The sequence below is a fragment of the Pongo pygmaeus genome, chromosome 6 (assembly GCF_028885625.2).
Source record: "Pongo pygmaeus isolate AG05252 chromosome 6, NHGRI_mPonPyg2-v2.0_pri, whole genome shotgun sequence".
In the NCBI taxonomy this organism is placed as follows: domain Eukaryota; kingdom Metazoa; phylum Chordata; class Mammalia; order Primates; family Hominidae; genus Pongo; species Pongo pygmaeus.
Genome location: NC_072379.2, coordinates 100,950,164 through 100,970,747, shown reverse-complemented (window position 1 = coordinate 100,970,747; position 20,584 = coordinate 100,950,164). Strand labels below are relative to the sequence as shown.

Here is a 20,584-nt window from a genome sequence, read left to right as displayed (position 1 = left end):
CCTTGTTGACTTTCTGTCTCGATGATCTGTCTAATGTTGACAGTGGGGTGTTAAAGTCTCCCATTATTAATGTGTGGGAGTCTAAGTCTCTTTGTAGGTCACTCAGGACTTGCTTTATGAATCTGGGTGCTCCTGTATTGGGTGCATATATATTTAGGATAGTTAGCTCTTCTTGTTGAATTAATCCCTTTACCATTATGTAATGGCCTTCTTTGTCTCTTTTGATCTTTGTTGGTTTAAAGTCTGTTTTATCAGAGACTAGGATTGCAACCCCTGCCTTTTTTTGTTTTCCATTTGCTTGGTAGATCTTCCTCCATCCTTTTATTTTGAGCCTATGTGTGTCTCTGCACGTGAGATGGGTTTCCTGAATACAGCACACTGATGGGTCTTGAGTCTTTATCCAATTTGCCAGTCTGTGTCTTTTAATTGGAGCATTTAGTCCATTTACATTTAAAGTTAATATTGTTATGTGTGAATCTGATCCTGCCATTATGATGTTAGCTGGATATTTTTCTCGTTAGTTGATGCAGTCTCTTCCTAGTCTCGATGGTCTTTACATTTCGGTATGATTTTGCAGTGGCTGGTACCGGTTGTGCCTTTCCATGTTTAGCGCTTCCTTCAGGAGCTCTTTTAGGGCAGGCCTGGTGGTGACAAAATCTCTCAGCATTTGCTTGTCTGTAAAGTATTTTATTTCTCCTTCACTTATGAAGCTTAGTTTGGCAGGATATGAAATTCTGGGTTGAAAATTCTTTTCTTTAAGAATGTTGAATATTGGCCCCCACTCTCTTCTGGCTTGTAGGGTTTCTGCCGAGAGATCTGCTGTTAGTCTGATGGGCTTCCCTTTGATGGTAACCCGACCTTTCTCTCTGGCTGCCCTTAACATTTTTTCCTTCATTTCAACTTTGGTGAATCTGACAATTATGTGTCTTGGAGTTGCTCTTCTCGAGGAGTATCTTTGTGGCGTTCTCTGTATTTCCTGAATCTGAATGTTGGCCTGCCTTGCTAGATTGGGGAAGTTCTCCTGGATAATATCCTGCAGAGTGTTTTCCAACTTGTTTCCATTCTCCCCGTCACTTTCAGGTACACCAATCAGACGTAGATTTGGTCTTTTCACATAGTCCCACATTTCTTGGAGGCTTTGCTCATTTCTTTTTATTCTTTTTTCTCTAGACTTCCCTTTTCGCTTCATTTCATTCATTTCATCTTCCAGGGCTGATACCCTTTCTTCCATTTGATCGCATCGGCTCCTGAGGCTTCTGCATTCTTCACGTAGTTCTCGAGCCTTGGTTTTCAGCTCCATCAGCTCCTTTAAGCACTTCTCTGTATTGGTTATTCTAGTTATACATTCTTCTAAATTTTTTTCAAAGTTTTCAACTTCTTTGCCTTTGGTTTGAATATCCTCCCGTAGCTCGGAGTAATTTGATCGTCTGAAGCCTTCTTCTCTCAGCTCGTCAAAGTCATTCTCCGTCCAGCTTTGTTCCGTTGCTGGTGAGGAACTGCGTTCCTTTGGAGGAGGAGAGGTACTCTGCTTTTTAGAGTTTCCAGTTTTTCTGCTCTGTTTTTTCCCCATCTTTGTGGTTTTATGTACTTTTGGTCTTTGATGATGGTGATGTACAGATGGGTTTTTGGTGTGGATGTCCTTTCTGTTAGTTTTCCTTCTAACAGACAGAACCCTCAGCTGCAGGTCTGTTGGAGTACCTGGCCGGCCCTGTGAGGTGTCAGTCTGCCCCTGCTGGGGGGTGCCTCCCAGTTAGGCTGCTCGGGGGTCAGGGGTCAGGGACCCACTTGAGGAGGCAGTCAGCCGGTTCTCAGATCTCCAGCTGCGTGCTGGGAGAACCACTGCTCTCCTCACAGCTGTCAGACAGGGACATTTAAGTCTGCAGAGGTTACTGCTGTCTTTTTGTTTGTCTGTGCCCTGCCCCCAGAGGTGGAGCCTACAGAGGCAGGCAGGCCTCCTTGAGCTGTGGTGGGCTCCACCCAGTTCAAGCTTCCAGGCTGCTTTGTTATGTAAGCGAGCCTGGGCAATGGCGGGCGCCCCTCCCCCAGCCTCGCTGCCGACTTGCTGTTTGATCTCAGACTGCTGTGCTAGCAATCAGCGGGACTCCGTGGGCGTAGGACCCTCTGAGCCAGGTGCGGGCTATACTCTCCTGGGGCACCGGTTCCTAAGCCCGTCGGAAAAGCACAGTATTCGGGTGGGAGTGGCCCGATTTTCCAGGTGCCGTCTGTCACCCCTGGAAGGGGAACTCCCTGACCCCTTGCGCTTCCCGAGTGAGGCAATGCCTTGCCCCTGCTTCGGCTGGCGCACAGTGCGCTCACCCACTGACCTGCGCCCACTGTCTGGCACTCCCTAGTGAGATGAACACGGTACCTCAGATGGAAATGCAGAAATCACCCGTCTTCTGCGTCGCTCGCGCTGGGAGCTGTAGACCGGAGCTGTTCCTATTCGGCCATCTTGGCTCCTCCCCCGATAAACATCTTAACAGGAAACAGGGTACAAGAGCAGACAACCTGTCTGACTAGAATTGGCCAGGCTGGAATTTCCTAACCCTAGCAAGCCTGGGGGCACTGCAGGAGACCAGGGCATATTTCATCCCATATCTACAACTGCATAAGACAGACACTCCCAGAGCAGCCATTTTAGAGGCCTCCCCCTTGGAATGCATTTATTTTCCCAGGGCTGTTCCTCATTAAGAAAAAGAATTCAGTGATAATTCTCCTGTTTGCTTTTGCAAGAAGAGAAATATGACTCTTCTGCCCGGCCCTGCAGGCAGTCAGGCCTTATGGTTATCTTCCTTGCTCCCTGAAATTCACTGTTATCCTGTTCTTTTAGGATGCCCAGATTTCATATTGTTCAAACACACATGTTTTACAAACAATTTGTACAGATAATGCAATCATCACAGGGTCCTGAGGTGACATACATCCTCAGCTTACGAAGATGACGGGATTAAGAGATTAAAGTAAAGACAGGCATAGGAAATTATAAGAGTATTGATTGGGGAATTGATAAATGTCCATGAAATCTTCACAATTTATGTTCTTCTGCCGTGGCTTCAGCCAGTCCCTCCGTTTGGGGTCCCTGACTTCCTGCAACACTTTATAATACCCATTTAGTTATCTTTAAACTTCTATTCTTTTGCTCACCAAAAAGTGTTTGTTAGGATTCTAATACTCAGGTGTTGAATTTTCTGCTTTACTCAGGGATTTGAATCTCTTTGATACTTAAATTTGGCCCACCAATCTACTGAAGTGATTTCTGTTGAGTAACTATAGGCTGAGTTGTGTTGTTGTTGGAGGCAGATCACATTGAGTTGCAGACTGTATTAGTCCAGATTCCATTGCTATAAGGAAATACTTGAGACTGGGTAACTTACAAAGAAAAGAGGTTTAATTGGCTTATGGTTCCACAGGCTGTACAGGAAGCATGGAGGCATCTGCTTCTGGGAAGACCTCAGGGAGCTTTTACTCATGGTGGAAGGCAAAGCAGGAGCAGGCATCTTACCAGGCAGGAACACAAGCAAGAGAGAGAGGAGAGGGAGGTGCTACACAATTTAAACCAACCAGATCTCATGAGAACTCTATCACGAGACAGCAGCAAGCGGACAGTGCTATACCATTCATAAAAGATTCACCCCCATGATCCAGTCACCTCCCATCAGACTCTACTTCCAACACTGGGTATTAGAATTCAACATGAGATTTTTGACAGGGACACAGATCCAGACCACATCATTGACTTTGCCTGGGTAGAAGTGTCAGGAGGAAATGTTTGACAAGTTTTCAATTCAAAGGCTTTTAATATCCATTCCAAACTGTATAGCAAGTGTGTATTCTACGTACAGTCAACCAGTCCATATGACCCATGATAAATATCAAATTTATGTTCTTTTTCCTTCATACACAGGCATGCACATATACATACTGTTTAATCTGCTGGTATTAGTTCTATGAGTGGCCCAAATCACATGTGGATGTGGAAAGGGAACACCACACATTGAGATTTCCTTTGGTGATATGCTCAACCCTTCATGCTGCACCCCCACCCTGATACACAGCCATAGAGTCTTCAGGCATGTGCTGAGCACCTGGTGTGTGACATGTACCGTGCAGGGTTCTTAGGACACTAGAATGATCCCTGGCTTCAGAGCACTTCCCATCTGATGGACAGACATGTGAGCATGATTTCAACACATAAAGATAAGTGCTCTCATGGAGGAATGCATGAGAGATGGTGGCCTGATTCATTCAACATTTTCAAGTACCTGAGTGTCAGGCAGTGTTCTAGATGCTCAGGATCTATCAAGTGAACAAAAGAGCCAAAGATATTCTGCCCAAAATGAAACACTTGCAGAAAACATAAAAGGGTTCATACCTGAGTTCTGAGGTTTGCCCTGCATTTACATGACAAATGAGAATTTCAGCGAACAAAACTGAATGGCTTCTATACACTAGCAATAAATGAGCCAAAAAATGAAATTGAGGGGAAGATTTCATTTGCAACAGAATCAAAAAGAATAAAGTACTTGGGAAATAATTTAACAGAGTAGACTTGTCTAAATATGCGGCCAGGATTTCAAGCCCCCTTACCAGTGAATTAGCAAGAGTAGAACTCAAACATCCTCATATTCTGCTCCCAAGTTCCATTTTGTGGTATCAGTGGGGAAGTTCAAGTTGCAATTTTGAGTTCTTGTTCTTTTTTAAAGACTACTTCTGTGAGTAGCCGTGAAAGGCTTCACTGTTCATCACAATCTGCCTGGCAGAAAGGGAAGTGAAGGGCGCTCGGGGATGCCTCCATGCTAAATGCACTATTACTGATGAATACTGGAAAGAATGCTGGGTGAAACAGCATCTTCAAAACATGAAGGTGGGGTACCAGAGGTCCCAGATTTTGTTGTGGGGAGCACCTCTGTCCCCACACTGAAGTCTTGCAGCCTAGAGCTGGGGTATACTGACAGACAGCTAAGAAGGGAGGTGCTCTCAGCACATAAAAGGGGTCCTGAAAGGTGGGTGTCCACTACTACTTGGCAGCATAGAAAGCAGCCAAACCCAGGGATCCAGCCCACTGTTCTCTGGGCTCACCCACATTTACAATGACAGCCCCTTAGGACAAGGTCAGGGAAGTGGCTTTTGTCTGTGATCAACAAAGTGAAGTAACAAATGACCAGCTATGGACATCTTCTTCATACATGTGTAGCCCTTGTAGGAGAGATGCTCTGGTCTCTAAGGCCCCAGGCTCCATTTCCAGTTTCTCACTGCCTGAGCCCACTCCAGGCCTTTACAGGTGCACTGGTGGTGGAGCCTCTGCCTAGGAAGGATTAAACACTGATTAGTCTGTCACATCTTGCAACAGAATTCCTTCTGGTACCCAGGCCACTCCCTGCCTCTTCTGGTTAATGTTTTGTGACTTTATTCTAGTGGTTTTATCCTGGCTCTGTTTCCTGACTCCAACTGTGTTCTGATCCTTATGTGAATACGCTTCACGGCTTTGGCCCTGTTAGGTTCTTTGCTCTTACCATTGGTTCAGTCTTTGAAGTTCTGACGGAGGCATATGGGTTTCAGTCTGGCTCATTTCCTGCCTCTTGGGCTCACAGCCACTCCAACCTGCTACCATCTCCCCCCAGGATCCTTGGAGGTAGAGAGGAAATAATTTTAAACATGGGTTAAATGATTGTTAAAGGTCTAAGCAACTGCAGTTTCACTAGGACAAATGTGGGTGCCTTAAAGGGAATGACACTTATTGGCATGGATGTGTTTAGGCACGCTTTTTATTTATTTATCTTAAAATTATTGCAACTTTGAAGTCATACATGTGGCTAAGCACCTGCATTACTCACCCACCTTGCCCATCGCATTTGCTCCCTTAACTCTTGGGAGGCCCCGTTTGCCTCCTTTGACCTCCCCCTCACATTCCTGTGGTGGCCACCAAAGAAGGAACAAACAGCTGTGAGAGAACAGTCCCAGAGTTCTCTGCTCATCCTGTGAACCTTGCCAACCACACAGAAGGCAGAAGAGCTGTGAGCAAGACAGCTAGTTTTGTAAGGCACACTTTGCTCTTCCAGGCCTATGGACAGGCCAAATTACCTTGCTCTGCTCCATCTCTTACATTTGCCTTATGTGACAGATAAATTGCAGTGGAAGTGAGTGAATAAACATGAATTCTTTTAACTGCATCATTGGTTTTAAGATAAGCTTAGATCAACAACAGTTAATGGAAATTATTAAACACTTATAGGATGTCAAATTATGTGTGAGGACTCAAAGATGAATAGAGCAGGGTTCCTGTCATCAAGGAGTGCACAGTCTAATGGGGGGGTAAATGTTTAAACATGTTGACCACAGTGTACAATGTGTGCAATAATAGAAGCATCTGAAAATACAGCAGCAGTAGGGAGAACTAATCGATTCTACCTGGAGGTGTCACTTGAAGGAGCCACAGGTGGTGACCACTGAGATGCTTTAAAGGAAGAATAGGAGTAATAGGAGTGTTCCAAGTAGATAAGAGAGAAAAGAAATTGCAGATAGGTAGAAATAACATGTAAAAACATGGTATGGTTTAGGAACTGTATTAGTTTTCTGTTGCTGCCATAACAAATTACCACAAACTTAGTGGCTTAAACACAAATTTATCATCTAATAATTCTGTAGGTCAGAAGTCCAACCTGAGCCTCAGCTGGCTAAAATCAAGGTGTAATCATGGCTACATTCCTTTCTGGAGACTCCAGGGGAGCATTTAGTTGCTTGCCTTTTCCAGCTTCTGGAAGCCACCTACGTTCCTTGACTCATGACTGCCTTCCTCCATAGTCAGCAACAGTGGGTCAAGTCCTTCTCATATTTCAGATCTTTCCTCCTTCTCCTTTCATTTCATGTCTCAAATCCAGCCAGGAACAATTCTCTGCTTTCAAGTACTCACATGATTGGATTGGGCTCACCTGGTTAATCCACAATAATCTCCCCATCTCAAGGGGCCATTCTTAATCATATTTGCAAAGTCTCTTTTGTCATGTGAAGAAAGCCATCCACAGGTTCCAGGGATTAGGACATGCACATCCTGGGGGATGCAGGGGATTATTCTACCTACCATAAGAATTGTAGTTGCTATTACAGAACCGAAAGCATCATGGGAGATAAAGAGAGGGAGGAGACAGGTTTGGAGGAGGCGGCAGCTACCAGATAATAAAGACCCTTGTATACCATGTTGAGGAGCCTAGACTTAATTCTGAAGGCGATGAGGTCCTTTGAAGGGTCTAAAGCAAGGTGAGAATTGTGTTTTGATGGAGCATTCTGCTGGCAGCGTGCAGGACAGACTCAAGGAAGACAAGTGAGGAAGTCCTCAGTCAGTTTACTAATTTATAGTGTACTGGCAGTCTGGTTACTACAGGTTGGTGAGTGATGAAAGGGGAGGAAATGAAGGGACAGAGCAGAGACTACTCTTTTGAGAAGAATTGAAATGAAAAGTCAAGGAGAGAAAGAAGGTAATTAAATGGGAGCACTATGCCCAAGGTGGATTTTGTCTTGTTTGTTTTTGAAATGAGAGAGATGAGCAAATTTATAGGTTGAAGATAATGATAATGATTATAATGAAATAGCTAACACTGATTAAGACTGTATTTGTGCAGTAAGATACTATACTACATATGTACATTGATTCATTTTTTCTCTTACAACTGAAGAGACTGAGGCAAGGACTAGTTAAATATCACTTCAAGTTACATAGTTTTAAAAAATAGCAAAGCTGGCCAGGCATGGTGGCTCACACCTGTAATCCCATCACTTTTGGGGAGACCAAAGCAGAAGGATTGCCTGAGACCAGAAGTTCAAGACCAGCCTGGGTGACGTAGTGAGACTGCATCTCTACAAAATATTTTAAGAAAACCTAGCGGGGCATGGTGATGCACACTTGTAGTCCTAACTACTTGGGAGGCTGAGGCAGGAGTATCGCTTGAGCCACAGGAGTTCGAGGCTGCAGTGATTTATGATTACACCACTGTACCCCAGCCTGGGCAACAGAGCAAGACCTTGCCTTAAAACAAAACAAAACAAAAAAAACTAGCAGAGCTATAATTCAAAACAAAATCCACTTGACTTGTGATATACTTGACTACTAGACTATGCTAGCCAGTAAAAAAGAAGTAGGGCCGGGCGCAGTGGCTCACACCTGTAATCCCAACACTTTGGGAGGCCGAGGTGGGTGGATCACCTGACGTCAGACGTTCAAGACAAGCCTGGTCAGCATGGTGAAACCCTGTCTCTACTAAATATACAAAAATTAGCTGGGCATGGTGGTGGGCACCTGTAATCCCAGCTACTCAGGAGGCTGAGGCAGGAGAATCGCTTGAACCCGGGAGGCGGAGGTTGCAGTGAGCTGAGATTGCGCCATTGCACACCAGCCTAGGCAACAAGAGCGAAACTTCATCTCAAAAAAAAAGAGGAAGGAGTAGAGATTAAAAGGAGAGAAGCTATCCCTGATGACTCAATGCCTAGGAAAAGGTAGGAGAGCATATATTTGAAAGCACAGGTGGAGGAGAAAAGGAATATGTGGCCTAATATTTTCTGTGAATGAGTTAGGTGTGTGAGAAAGCTAAAGCTTGAGATAACCTATGAGAAAAGTCAAAGGAAGCAGTGTTGAGAGCTCAATGCATTTGGAAACTACTTCAAATGGCTGTGTTGTTTATTTCCAGCAGTGAGAGGGGAGCAGGCGAAAGGGAGATAAGAGTGGTAACCATTTATGCTTTCACATTTATATTACATTCCAAAGCATGCCAGCCATTTCCCAGAATGAAGCCAACCCACTTGGTAATGTCAAAGAAGTCACAAGAACAGGGTAGGCAAATAGCTATGATCACCTTGGACAAATCCAGGTTCCCTGCACACACCCACGCAAACACCTAATTGTTTCCTCATGCTGACCCCCTTCCAGATAAACTCACTTGGTGAAAGCTCTTACTGAGCTATTACTTTCTTGAAATGTCCTAGAATTTCCATTTTTGAAATTTTTTCCATATTATTACATGTCATCCATGAATCATGAACTCTTTTTAAACTTTATCTCTAGAGTAAATGTTTCCTTCCAGTCACATAATTGCCAGCAGGGCAATTCAGTAACACAGAATCTATTGTGAAATCATATTTATGAACTTATGACATTATATCTAACCTTTCATTGTGTATGCTCTTTGACAATTTAAGATTGAACTTTGTGCTATATTTCTTAGATTCTACATTTTTGAAACATGACAAACTTGAGTTCTGTACCTACTTGTATCATGCAATGTGAAAATGCAACCATTTTCCATGTATGATATTGTTTATGAGTGAAGCATTTTTATCTGGTAGAACTTAGATTGACCTGCTTAAAGAGACAGTTTATAATTTCACAGAAAAGTCACTTTTTGATGAATGTTGATATCTATATTATGATTTTTTATGTTTAAGGCAGCTAAAATCTATTCTCCACAGTTTAGTTTTTTTAAGAGAGTTTTTTTTTTAGAGGAGACTGAAATAACAAAGTTTATCAACTAACATTCTGAACATCTATGACTTTACCTTTTCCAATTTATGTAGAAACTGCAAGAACATATCAGGTGTTTTACCCTGTCAGCTTTCTTTGCAGGTTTGTAAGGCACCAAAGGCCAGCAGAATGATAGAGACAGAAAATAGGAAAGAAAACCTCTGTAGTTTTCCTGCTTTTCTGTGGCCATAAAACTAGCCAACATGTATCCTTGGCCCACCTAAAATTAGGCTTCAAACCATTGCTGTTTTTTTTTTTTTTTTTTTTTCTGAGACAGAGTCTTGCTCTGTCGCCTAGGCTGGAGCGCAGTGGTGCAATCTCAGCTCACTGCAGGCTCCACCTCCTGGGTTCATGCCATTCTCCTGCCTCAGTCTCCCGAGTAGCTGGGACTATAGGCGCCCGCCACCACGCCCGGCTAATTTTTTGTATTTTTAGTAGAGACGGGGTTTCACCATGTTAGCCAGGATGGTCTCGATCTCCTGACCTCGTGATCTGCCTGCCTCGGCCTCCCAAAGTGCTGGGATTACAGGCGTGAGCCACCGCGCCCAGCCACCATTGCTGTTAAAGATGGGAAAATACAGTTGAGCATTCACTAAGTCAGAGCTAGAATCTGCCTATATCTACCACTAGGACCTGATCACAGTACTCTCTAAATTCCAATTCTCTCTAAATTCTGCTCTAATTCCCTCTTGTTTACAGCGATAGTCTGCAAGCACATTTTTAATAGCCTTTTGTTATTAAAAGTAATACATATTGGAAAAATTAGAAAACACAGGCAAGCAAAAATAAAAACATAAAAGCAGCACATTCTTACTACCCAGAGCACATCATTTTAACATCTTAGTTCTTATCCTTCTGGATCTCTATATATTCACATACTCATATGTAAAATAAGATCATCTTCTATGGACAGTTCTTGCTTTCTGGCTTAACAAGATGCCTCAGCTTCACTTTGTGTCTTCCCTGTACCAGACCTGAAATCAACCATTTATAACACTTGCTGCTTCCTTTTAGTGGGAAATAAGATTAAAGACCAAAATGTATTAGGGGTGCTCATTGTTGTTAATGTGGCATTGTTTCTAGACCATTATATATTTTTTAACCTTTAAGTTTAGTGGTACAAGTGCAGGTTTGTTACACAGGTAAACTTGCATCATGGAGGTTTGTTGTACAGATTATTTCATCACCCAGGTATTAAGCCTAGTACCTATTAGTAGTTTTTCCTGATCCTCTCCCTTCTCCTCCCTTCCACCTTCTGACAGGCCCCAGTGTGTGTTGTTTCCCTCTATGTGTCCATATGTTTTCATCATTTAGCTCCCACTTATAAGTGAGAACATGTGGTATTTGATTCTCTGCCCCTGTGTTAGTTTGCTAAGGATAATGGCCTCCAGCTCCATCCATGACCCTGCAAAGGACATGATCTCATTCTTTTTATGGCTGCATAGTGTTCCATGGTGTATATGTACCACATTTTCTTCATCCAGTCTGTCATTGATGGACATTTAGGTTGATTCCATGTCTTTACTATTGTGAACAGTGCTGCAATGAACATACGCATGGATGTGTCTTTATAATAGAATAATTTATATTCCTTTGGGTATATACTCATTAATGGGATTGCTAGATCAAATGGTATTTCTGTCTTTAGATCTTTGAGGAATTGCCACTGTCTTCCACAATGGCTAAAATATTTACACTCCCACCAACAGTGTATAAGCATTCCTTTTTCTCCACAACCTCACCAACATCTGTTTTTTGACTTTTAAAAGATTTTTATTTTTAGTTCTGGGATACATATGCAGGAGGTGCAGGTTTGTTACATAGGTAAATGTGTGCCATGGCGGTTTGCTGCACCTACCAACCCATCACCTAGGTATTAAGCCCAGAATGCATTAGCTATTTTTCCTAATGCTCTCCCTCCGCCAACCAATAGTAGCCATTGTGACTGGTGTGAGATGGTGTCTCATTGTAGTTTTGATTTGCATTTCTCTAATAGTCAGTGATGTTGAGCTTTTTTTCATAAAATTGTTGGCATTGGCCACATGTATGTCTTCTTTTGAAAAGTGTTCATTTCCTTTGCTCACTTTTTAGTAGGGTTGTTTGGCTTTTTCTCGTAAATTTACATTCCTTATAGATGCTGGATATTAGAGCTTTGTTGGATGCATAGTTTGCAAAAATTTTTCCCATCCTGTAGGTCATTTACTCTGTTGATAGTTTCTTTTGCTGTGCAGAAACTCTTTAGTTTAATTAGATCCCATTTGCCAATTTTTGTTTTTGTTGTAATTGCTTTTGGTGTCCTCATCATTAAATTTTTGCCTGTGTCTATGTCCTGAATGGCATTGCCTAGGCTGTCTTCCAGGATTATTACAGTTTTAGGTTTTACATTTAAGTCTTTAATCCATCTTGAGTTAATTTTTATGTATGGTGTAAGGAAGGGGTCCAGTTTCAATCTTCTGCATATGGCTATCCGGTTACCCCAGGACCATTTATTGAATAGGGAGTCCTTTGCGCATTGCTTGTTTTTGTCAGGTTTGTCAAAGATCAGACAGTTGTAGGTGTGCAGTCTAGGCTATTTAATGGACAAAGCTAGGAAAAAAAATTTTAAGCATGAGTTAATACTTGTATTTGCAATTCAATTTTAACTTTGTAGTGTTTTCACTAATTTGATTTTACAATTGTATCTCTTTTACACAGAAAATTGATTTCTAATATAATTGACATTAAAATTAAGTTTTCTTGAGTTTACCATAAAAATCACTCTTTTAAAGTGTTTTTAATGGCTTTTAGTATATATACAGAGTTGTATAATCATGGCCTAATTGTAGAATATTTCCGTCACACCAAAGAAACCTTGTGCCCATTAAAAGTCATTCCCCTCCCACCAGTTGTCTTATGTGTAGGAAACTACTAAATCAACTTTCTGTCTCCAAAGATCTGCCCACTATGGATATTTCATATAAATGAATAACACAATATGTGGCCTTTGGTGTCTTGCCTCTTTCACTTAGCATATAGATTTCAAAGTTCATCCATGTTACAGCAGGTATCAAGACTCCATTCCTTTTTATGACTGAATAGTCCATCCTATGGATATATATTTTGTTTGTTCATTTGTCAATTGATGGACATGTAGGTTGTTTCTTTTTTTTTTTTTTTGCTACTATGAATGATGCTGCCATATTCGTGTCCAAGCTTTTATATGAGCATATGCCTTCAATTCAACTGAGTACGCTCTTTGTTTTTTCACGTGGATTTGAGTTATTCTTCCTTCTTTCCAGCATGAAGAGCTTACTTTATTATTTCTTATAAGGCAGGTGTGCCAGCAATGATTTTCTCTATTTTGGTTTATATCGGAATGTCTTTATTTCCTCTTCCTATTTGAAAGATATTTTTGATGGATATAGGATTTTTGGTTGACAGGTGTGTGTGTGTGTGTGTGTGTGTGTGTCTGTTTTTTCTTCACTTTAAATGTGTCAGCCACTGCCTTCTGCCTTCCATTATTTTAGATGAGAAGTTACTCTTACTGTGATTCCCTTGTACATAATAAGCTGGGGTTTTTTGTTTTGTTTTTTGCTGCTTTGGAGGTTTATCTTTATCTTTGGCTTTCAGCAGTTTGTGATGTATCTGAATGTGAATATCTTTTTGTTGATTCTACTTGGGATTCTTTGAGCTCCTGAATATGTTTTTATCCCATTTGCAATTTTTTTTATTTAAGTATGTTTTCTGTTCTCTTTTTCTGTAGTTCTCCCATTACATGTAATTTAGTGGGCTTAATGTTCTCCATTTCTGTGACAATCTGTTTGTGTGTCTTCATGCTTTTTCTCTCTGTTATTCAAATTATATACAGCAGTCCCCCCGCCATCTGCAATTTTATGTTCTGCGGTTTCAGGTATCCGTGGTCAACTATGGTCCAAAAACATTAAGTGGAAAATTCCAGAAGTAAACAATCCATAAGTTTAAATTGCATGCTATTCTGAGTAGTGTGATAAAATCTCTCATGGTCCCACTCCATCCCACCTGAAATCATCCCTTTGTCCAGCATGTACACACTGTGTATGCTACCCACCCATTAATCACTTAGTGCCTGTCTTAGTTACCAGGTCCACTGTTGCAGGATTGCTGTGCTTGTGTTCAAGTAACCCTTATTTTACTTAATAATGGCCCCAAAGCACAAGAACAGTGATAGTGGCAATTTGGATACGCCAAAGAGAAGCCATAAAGTGCTTTCTTTAACTGAAAAAGTGAAAGTTCTCAATTTAATAAGGAAAGAAAAAAAAGTTTGCTGAGATTGCTAAGATCTACAGTAAGAACAAATTTTATCTGTGAATTGTGAAGAAGGGAAAATAAATTTGTGCCTAGCATAAGTGGGTTTGGTACTATCCATTCAGGGATCCTCCTGGGGTCTTGGAGCACATCTGCCATGAATAAGTGGGCACTACTGCCTTCTCTACTGATCTACAAGTTTACTGATTCTTCTGCTTGCTCAAATCTACTGTTGAACTCCTCCAGTGAATTTTTCAATTATGATTTTCTACTTAGGAATTTCAGTGTAGCTCCTTAAAAATTTCTTCTTATTGCCAATCTCTATTTGATGCATTGTCATCATATTCTCCTTTAATTTTTTAAACATGGTTTCTTTCATTCTTCAAACATATTTATAATATTTTCTTTGAAGTCTTTGTTAAATCTAACATCTGCATCCTCCCTGAGAAAGTTTCTGCCTGTTTGTTTTTTTTTTTCCGTGCAAAAAGGGACTGGGGATCTCACTATGTGGGATAGGGTCATACTTTCTTGTTTCCTTGCATGTCTCATAATTTTTCATTGAAAATTGGACATTTTAGGTCATATATTGTAACAACTCTGGATTCTGATCCTTCCCCGGCTTATTGATGCTGTTTTGTTCTTGTTATTGTTGTTCATCTATTTATTTGTTTAGCGACTTGGCTGGACTAATACTGTGAGGTATATTTTTCCCCCGCAGTAGGCAGCCTCTGATGTCTCTGCTTAGATGGTTGTTCCTTGTTTTTTTGTTTTTAAACTTGAGTTCCTGGGGGTTGCCCTGGGTCAGTCACTGATCGGTCAGAGGTCACACTTAAGCCCCCTGAGCCAGTAAGGTTTTCATCCTTTTCCATTGGGTCTGTGTGTGGCTTGGGAACAACTTTTGAAGTTCGAGGAGTTTATATATCTGCCACTTTTAACTCAGGGACTGATAGCTTGGAAGTACCCTGTCTGGTTGATCTTGGGTGGTCACAGCCGTGGGCTTTTCCACAGTCTCCTGGACCACCAGTATCAAGTGTGAATTTTTTTTACTGTCCCTTGTCCCAATTTCTGTGTTAAACTTCTGCTGGTCTGCATCTATTAGCATCACAAAACTATTACCCTACTCTGTTAGCCCTTATGATATCTGTTTTTCTATGTCTGTTATTTTTTACATTGCTCTGGGACATGAATATCCTACACTCTGTTCCAAATAAAGTCAAAGGCAGGGCTGCAGAGCTGCAAGTCCTCACAGCTTGCTCAGCCCCCAACCTGGTTAGAGCCTCTGTGTTACTGAGCAGGAGCTGGGGATATGGGGAACTCTGATCTGTTTTGTTTGCCCTGCCCAGGGTCTCCCTGTAGAGCAGGACATTAGGGAGTGAGTACTGGTACTACCGAACAGCTACAGCTGCCCATGGGGAAGAAGGGGAGGATGAGTGCTGAGTGCTACCATTTCTTAGATCTTCACCTGGGATAGATCCTGATCTTCAGCAATAGGAAAGTAGGGGACATGGGCACCTCACTGGCTGCAAGCCTGCCCAGAATAGTTCTGAAACCTGAAGCTAGAGGGATGGATGCAGCCCATGGTTCAAATGCCACAGTTTCTTGCTGACCTTCAGTAGATTTTATTGAATAAGTGTTTCTCAATTTATTATATAACCTTAGGTCAATTTCCAGAGACTTTAAATGGTTGTCTTAGATTATTTTGACCAGTTAAATCAACGCTTCAATGCTTCTTTTCTTTTTTTTTTTTTTTTTTTTTTTTTTCTTTTTTTGAGACAGAATCTCACTCTGTCACCCAGGTTGGAGTGCAGTGGCATGATCTCAGCTCACTGCAACCTCTGCCTCTGGAGTTCAAGCAATTCTCCAGACTACAGGCATGCGCCACCATGCCCAGCTAATTTTTTTGTATTTTTAGTAGAGATGGGGTTTCATCATGTTGGCCAGGCTGGTCTCAAACTCCCGACCTCAGGTGATCTGCCCACCTCAGCCTCCTAAACTGCTGGGATTACAGATATGAGCCACAGTGCCCGGCCAAATCAATGTTTCTTTGAAGGAGAGAATTCATCAAGCTCTTCATCTCACCATTTTGGAAGTCCCACCCACCCCCTGGATTGGTCTGTAATTTATAATTTTACTTATTTGCTTTAAATCAGCAGCCCCCAACCTTTTTGACACCAGGGATCAGTTTCGTGGAAGACAGTTTTTCCGTGGGGCAGAAGGAATGCTTTTGGGATGGAACTGTTCCACCGTTAGATCATCAGGCATTACATTCTCATAAGGAGTGCACAACCTAGATCCCTCACATGCACATTTCACAATGGGATTTATGTTCCTGTGAGAATCTAATGCCACTGCTGATTTTTTAGGAGGCAGAGCTCAGGTGGTAATGCTCACTTGCCCGCTGCAGCCCAGTTCCTAAAGCCCAGGGGCTGGGAACCCCTGCTTTAACTTGAAATATTAAAACATTGCAAAATGCTAAATACAATCATTTGCTTAAAATAAAACTACAGAATGTAGTTTCAGTATTCTGTCATTTTTTTTTTTTTGTATCTATCTCTTCAAACTTTGACCTACCTTAAGGCAGAGGCTATGTTATATTCATTTCTGTTTTTATTATGCAGGGAGCATTAAGTAGGAAGTAATGGTCTTTTTAGCTTAAGAACAAAACTAAATACTATCTGTTTTTTTGAATATTTGAGTCCACAATTACCTTACCCAGTGGTTTACCTTCAGAAGATGGCTAGTTAGCTAGTTACTAGGCTAGCCTCTAGTTGGTCTTCATTGTACACATATACATACAAACACACACTCACATATTTACCTTTTCATAATCTTTTCCCAGCAGCTTTTCTCTTTTAAGTGTGTCCATTTGTAAAGGCTTTTTTTTTTAATTTATTAGATTTTAAAGCCATAGTAACTATGGTCTGTACACTTTGGGAAACCAATGAAAATGTTTGAAACAGGAAATAAATAATATATTGGCTAAAAAATACTGCAGAACCAAAATAAATATCTGTAAAATGTAACACTAAGTCGACTTACCAACAGCAACTCAACAGTTAAAAAGTTACAAATAGACCGGGCGCAGTGGCTCACGCCTGTAATCCTAACACTTTGGGAGGCCAAGGCAGGTGGGTTGCCTGATCTCAGGAGTTCGAGACCAGCCTGGGCAACACGGTGAAACCCCATCTCTACTAAAATACAAAAAATTAGCCAGGTGTGGTGGCATGTGCCTGTAGTCCCACCCACTTGGGAGGCTGAGGCAGGAGAATTGCTAGAACTCGGGAGGTAGAGGTTGCAGTGAGCCGGGATTGCGCCACTGTACTCCAGCCTGGGCAACAGAGCGATAATCCATCTCTGGGGGGGAAAAAAAAGTTATAAATAAATTATATTTAAGGTGGCATATGAATAGATTTTAAGATATTTGATATAGGTAGAGTATCCTCAAAGGTCTTAAAGATCTTGTTCACCATATTTCATCCATAGATTAAAAAAATAATTAGGGTTGTAGGGATTGGAAGCCAGGCCTGGCACCAGATAGTATGGCCCTCATGAAAGATCCCCAACACTTTCACAAAGAAGAAATGGTTTCATAATGCATTTAACATTTTTCTACCCTGATGTGGGTAGAAAGACCATGAAACCCCACTGTATAGACTCAGACTTTTGCATTTTGATAGCTGCATTCATTTGCTAACAAATATGAGCAATTTACCTAGCACCTATACTGTGCCTCGGATTCTAGTAATATTTGGCTGAGGATACAGTGAAGGACAAGGTAATCTGGGCCCTTTCCTCATAGGTCTTATATACTAGCTGGGGAAGTATAAAAATGTTTTTAATAATGTAAGTAAATTTATTCTTACAGATTGTAATGTTATGTTACGAAGCTCAGCATTCTTTAGCAGTAGGAGCAATACATGTGGTTATCTTCTTTAGATCTGGAAGTCAGAGAAGGCCTTCTTATGAATTCATATTTGGAGTGAAGTGAGGGGAATGAGGAATGACTAATCAGAGGCCCTGGAGAAAAAGAGAGACTCATACATCTGTGGAAATCAAAGGCAGCCAGTGTGGCAGAAGCACTGAAGCACTGGGAGCTTAAAGAGGGTGTTGTGAAAGGAGGCTGTGGGGGTGTTGGGGTCAAGCAGGACCTCAAGGTCTTGAATACCAAGGGTCTTGAATTTTATTCCACTTGAAGTGTTTTGAGCACCCAGCATAACATAACCTTGACTAATTTTTAAAAAGATCTCCCCGGCAGAAGGGCAGTTAGGAGGTTTTGTAATGGTCCGAGAGATGATGAGACTTGGGCCAGTGGGATCAGGGAAGGGAGAGGAACGTGGATGAATTCAATAAACACTTTAGAGGTAAGGGCCAGGCTTTGACGCCTGTAATTTCAGCACTTTGGGAGGCCAAGGCAGGTGGATCACCTGAGGTCAGGAGTTCAAGACCAGCCTGGCTAACATGGTGAACCCCCATCCCTACTAAAAATACAAAAAATTAGCTGGGCATGGTGGTGCATCCCTGTGGTCCCAGCTACTTGGGAGGCTGAGGCACAAGGATCACTTAAACCCGGGAGGCAGAGGTTGCAGTGAGCCAAGATTACACCACTGCATTCCAGCCTGGACGACAGAGTGAGACTCCGTAATAAATAAATAAATAAATGTAAGAACAACAGGGTTGAAAAACACAAATATTCTCTTTAGTTCTATTTTGATACTGTCACTAGCAGTTGAAGTCAAACCTAATACAAATGCTCATTGCATTATGATTTTAGGATGGTAAAACTTCAGTGTCTGATGATGTTTTATGATGTCTGTTAACTAATTATCACCTAACTCAGAGAACAGATCAAAAGTCATTTTAACTAGAAATAAAATGGGAATAAATAGTACGTCTTTATGCATTGGAAAACTTACCATGCTTCTTTGACAGCAGAGGCAAAGGCATCACGGTACAGGGGAGTGACCGTGGGCTTTTGGAGCTGAACCACTTGGGTTTAAATTCTCACCCTGCCTTTAACTAGCTCTATAACATTGAACAAATCATTTTTCTAAACTTTAGTTTCAAATGGAGATGATAATCTTTATTTCACAACATTTTTAAGAATGAAATAACTGATGGGCAACACATACTCTAATAGCTGTTCAATAACCATTCATTTTCTCAACTTACAAATAGCCAACATATAATCTACACTACTCAGATTGTTTGTTAAACCTTGAAATTTTTTTTAGAATTAGAAGAATTTAACTCAATCCTCTCAATTTCCAGACAAAGAAATAACAGCCTAGGGAGATGAAAAGACTTGCCTGAGGACACAGAATGTACTGGAGGCAGAATAGAACTAGCACTATTTTCTCCAAACACCCGGCATGTTTCCAGGACACTACATTGCCTCATATGTATCCTCTAATGTTTAATGGAGGATTTTATAAGATATCCATATATCCATTCCATCCCCTGCTTAAGCCTAAAGAGAATGGTTATTAACAGTGACCTTATGTTCTCTTTGCTAGTTACATGCTATGGGAAAACTTCCTGGAACCAGAATGGCAGAGTTAAAAGCCAAGTATACCTTGCTGCATGACGCCGTGATGAGGTATGCAATTTACCAACATGGAGACATGATTAATCATCTTTAAATTTCTTACTGGTGATGAGACCTGTCTTCATTTGCATTCCCCCATAAGCAGACCCTGAGGCAAGGATTTGCGTTCAGGTAGTTGGAGAAGTGATACGAGAAAGCATCGTGAGAGAGTGGGGAAGTGCGGCTAGGAAGGAAGGAATCTAGCCTTGAGCGGGCCATGTTCATCTGCAAGTTTATATGATGGGCTACTGGGGCTCAGCCTCACAGAGGAGCCTCTGAGTGGCTCACCTCAGCACTCTCCCACTGAAGAGTGGGGAAACTGGAATATTTGCCCACCAGTTTCCACCACTCATTTATTACAAATTACTTCCAGGGAGATTAGCTCTTGGCACTTCTAGCTTGCCCTTTGACAAACCAAGCAAACTTTGATGGCCAGAGACAGCTCTCAGGCAGAGGGACACAGGTGCTGCTGGTACATATGGTAACTGTCCCCTAAAGCTGCAGGTGGGCAAGAGGATTCTGGTGGGACACTGACAGTCTCTGCATAGGACACACCTGCAGGACTCTTCTCCCATGTCTGTTCATCACTCAGAGGTGTAGATTCTCCAACAACCCCAGCCTGAGTCTGCTGAGACCCTGTCTTTACTTCTCACCTCCTCCCCATATCACAAGCTACTTACACCTTGCAAGTCCCACTCAGCAACAGGTCAGAAGAACAGGCTACCACAGAAGAGTCCAGCAAGCCTGCCTGAGCACTGGCTATTAGTCACTGGGAATTAAGAGGGCAGGGGAGTGAAGAAAGAGGGAAAACCCTAATGTGCTGTGATTCTTTACCACTCCCAAGCCTCTTTCTTTCCTTCTCCCCCATCTTGTCTCATGGCCTTGCATCGTGTCTTCATCAAAAGCCAAGGAGCAACAGCAACAGATAGAAACTCCATGCTGCCTCTCCCCAGCCATCCTCTCCCCGCAATTCCCAATCACTTCTCCTTCTTATCTTGCCCAGAGATATTTGGCTACTTTGAGGGTAAAAGCATGAGGGAAGAGTGAACAACTTGGAGAAGAGCAGAGCTGCATTCCTATGCAAACTTCAAGGGCACCCAGGTTCCTCACACCCCTCCAAAGCCCCCAGCCTTGGTTCCTCATCCTCAAGCCCAAGCCAAGTCCTCACCCCTACACCTAATGGAGGTTCCATTCCCCTGTAGCTGGTCACGCCAGCCAGTGTGTTCTCA

General features: G+C 42.0%; 1 protein-coding gene across 2 annotated transcripts in view; it reads left to right on the top strand.

The window, feature by feature from the left end:
* CCDC146 (coiled-coil domain containing 146) overlaps nt 1-20,584 on the top strand; it is a 260,083-nt gene that overhangs the window by 183,966 nt on the left and 55,533 nt on the right. The window contains exon 3 of one of the 2 annotated variants that reach the window (XM_063667681.1): nt 19,285-19,367. The exons of the other annotated variant lie outside the window; for it this stretch is intronic. Coding sequence (XP_063523751.1) covers nt 19,285-19,367 — 83 coding nt within the window. The remainder of the gene's footprint in view (nt 1-19,284; nt 19,368-20,584) is intronic. 2 annotated transcript variants of the gene reach the window in all.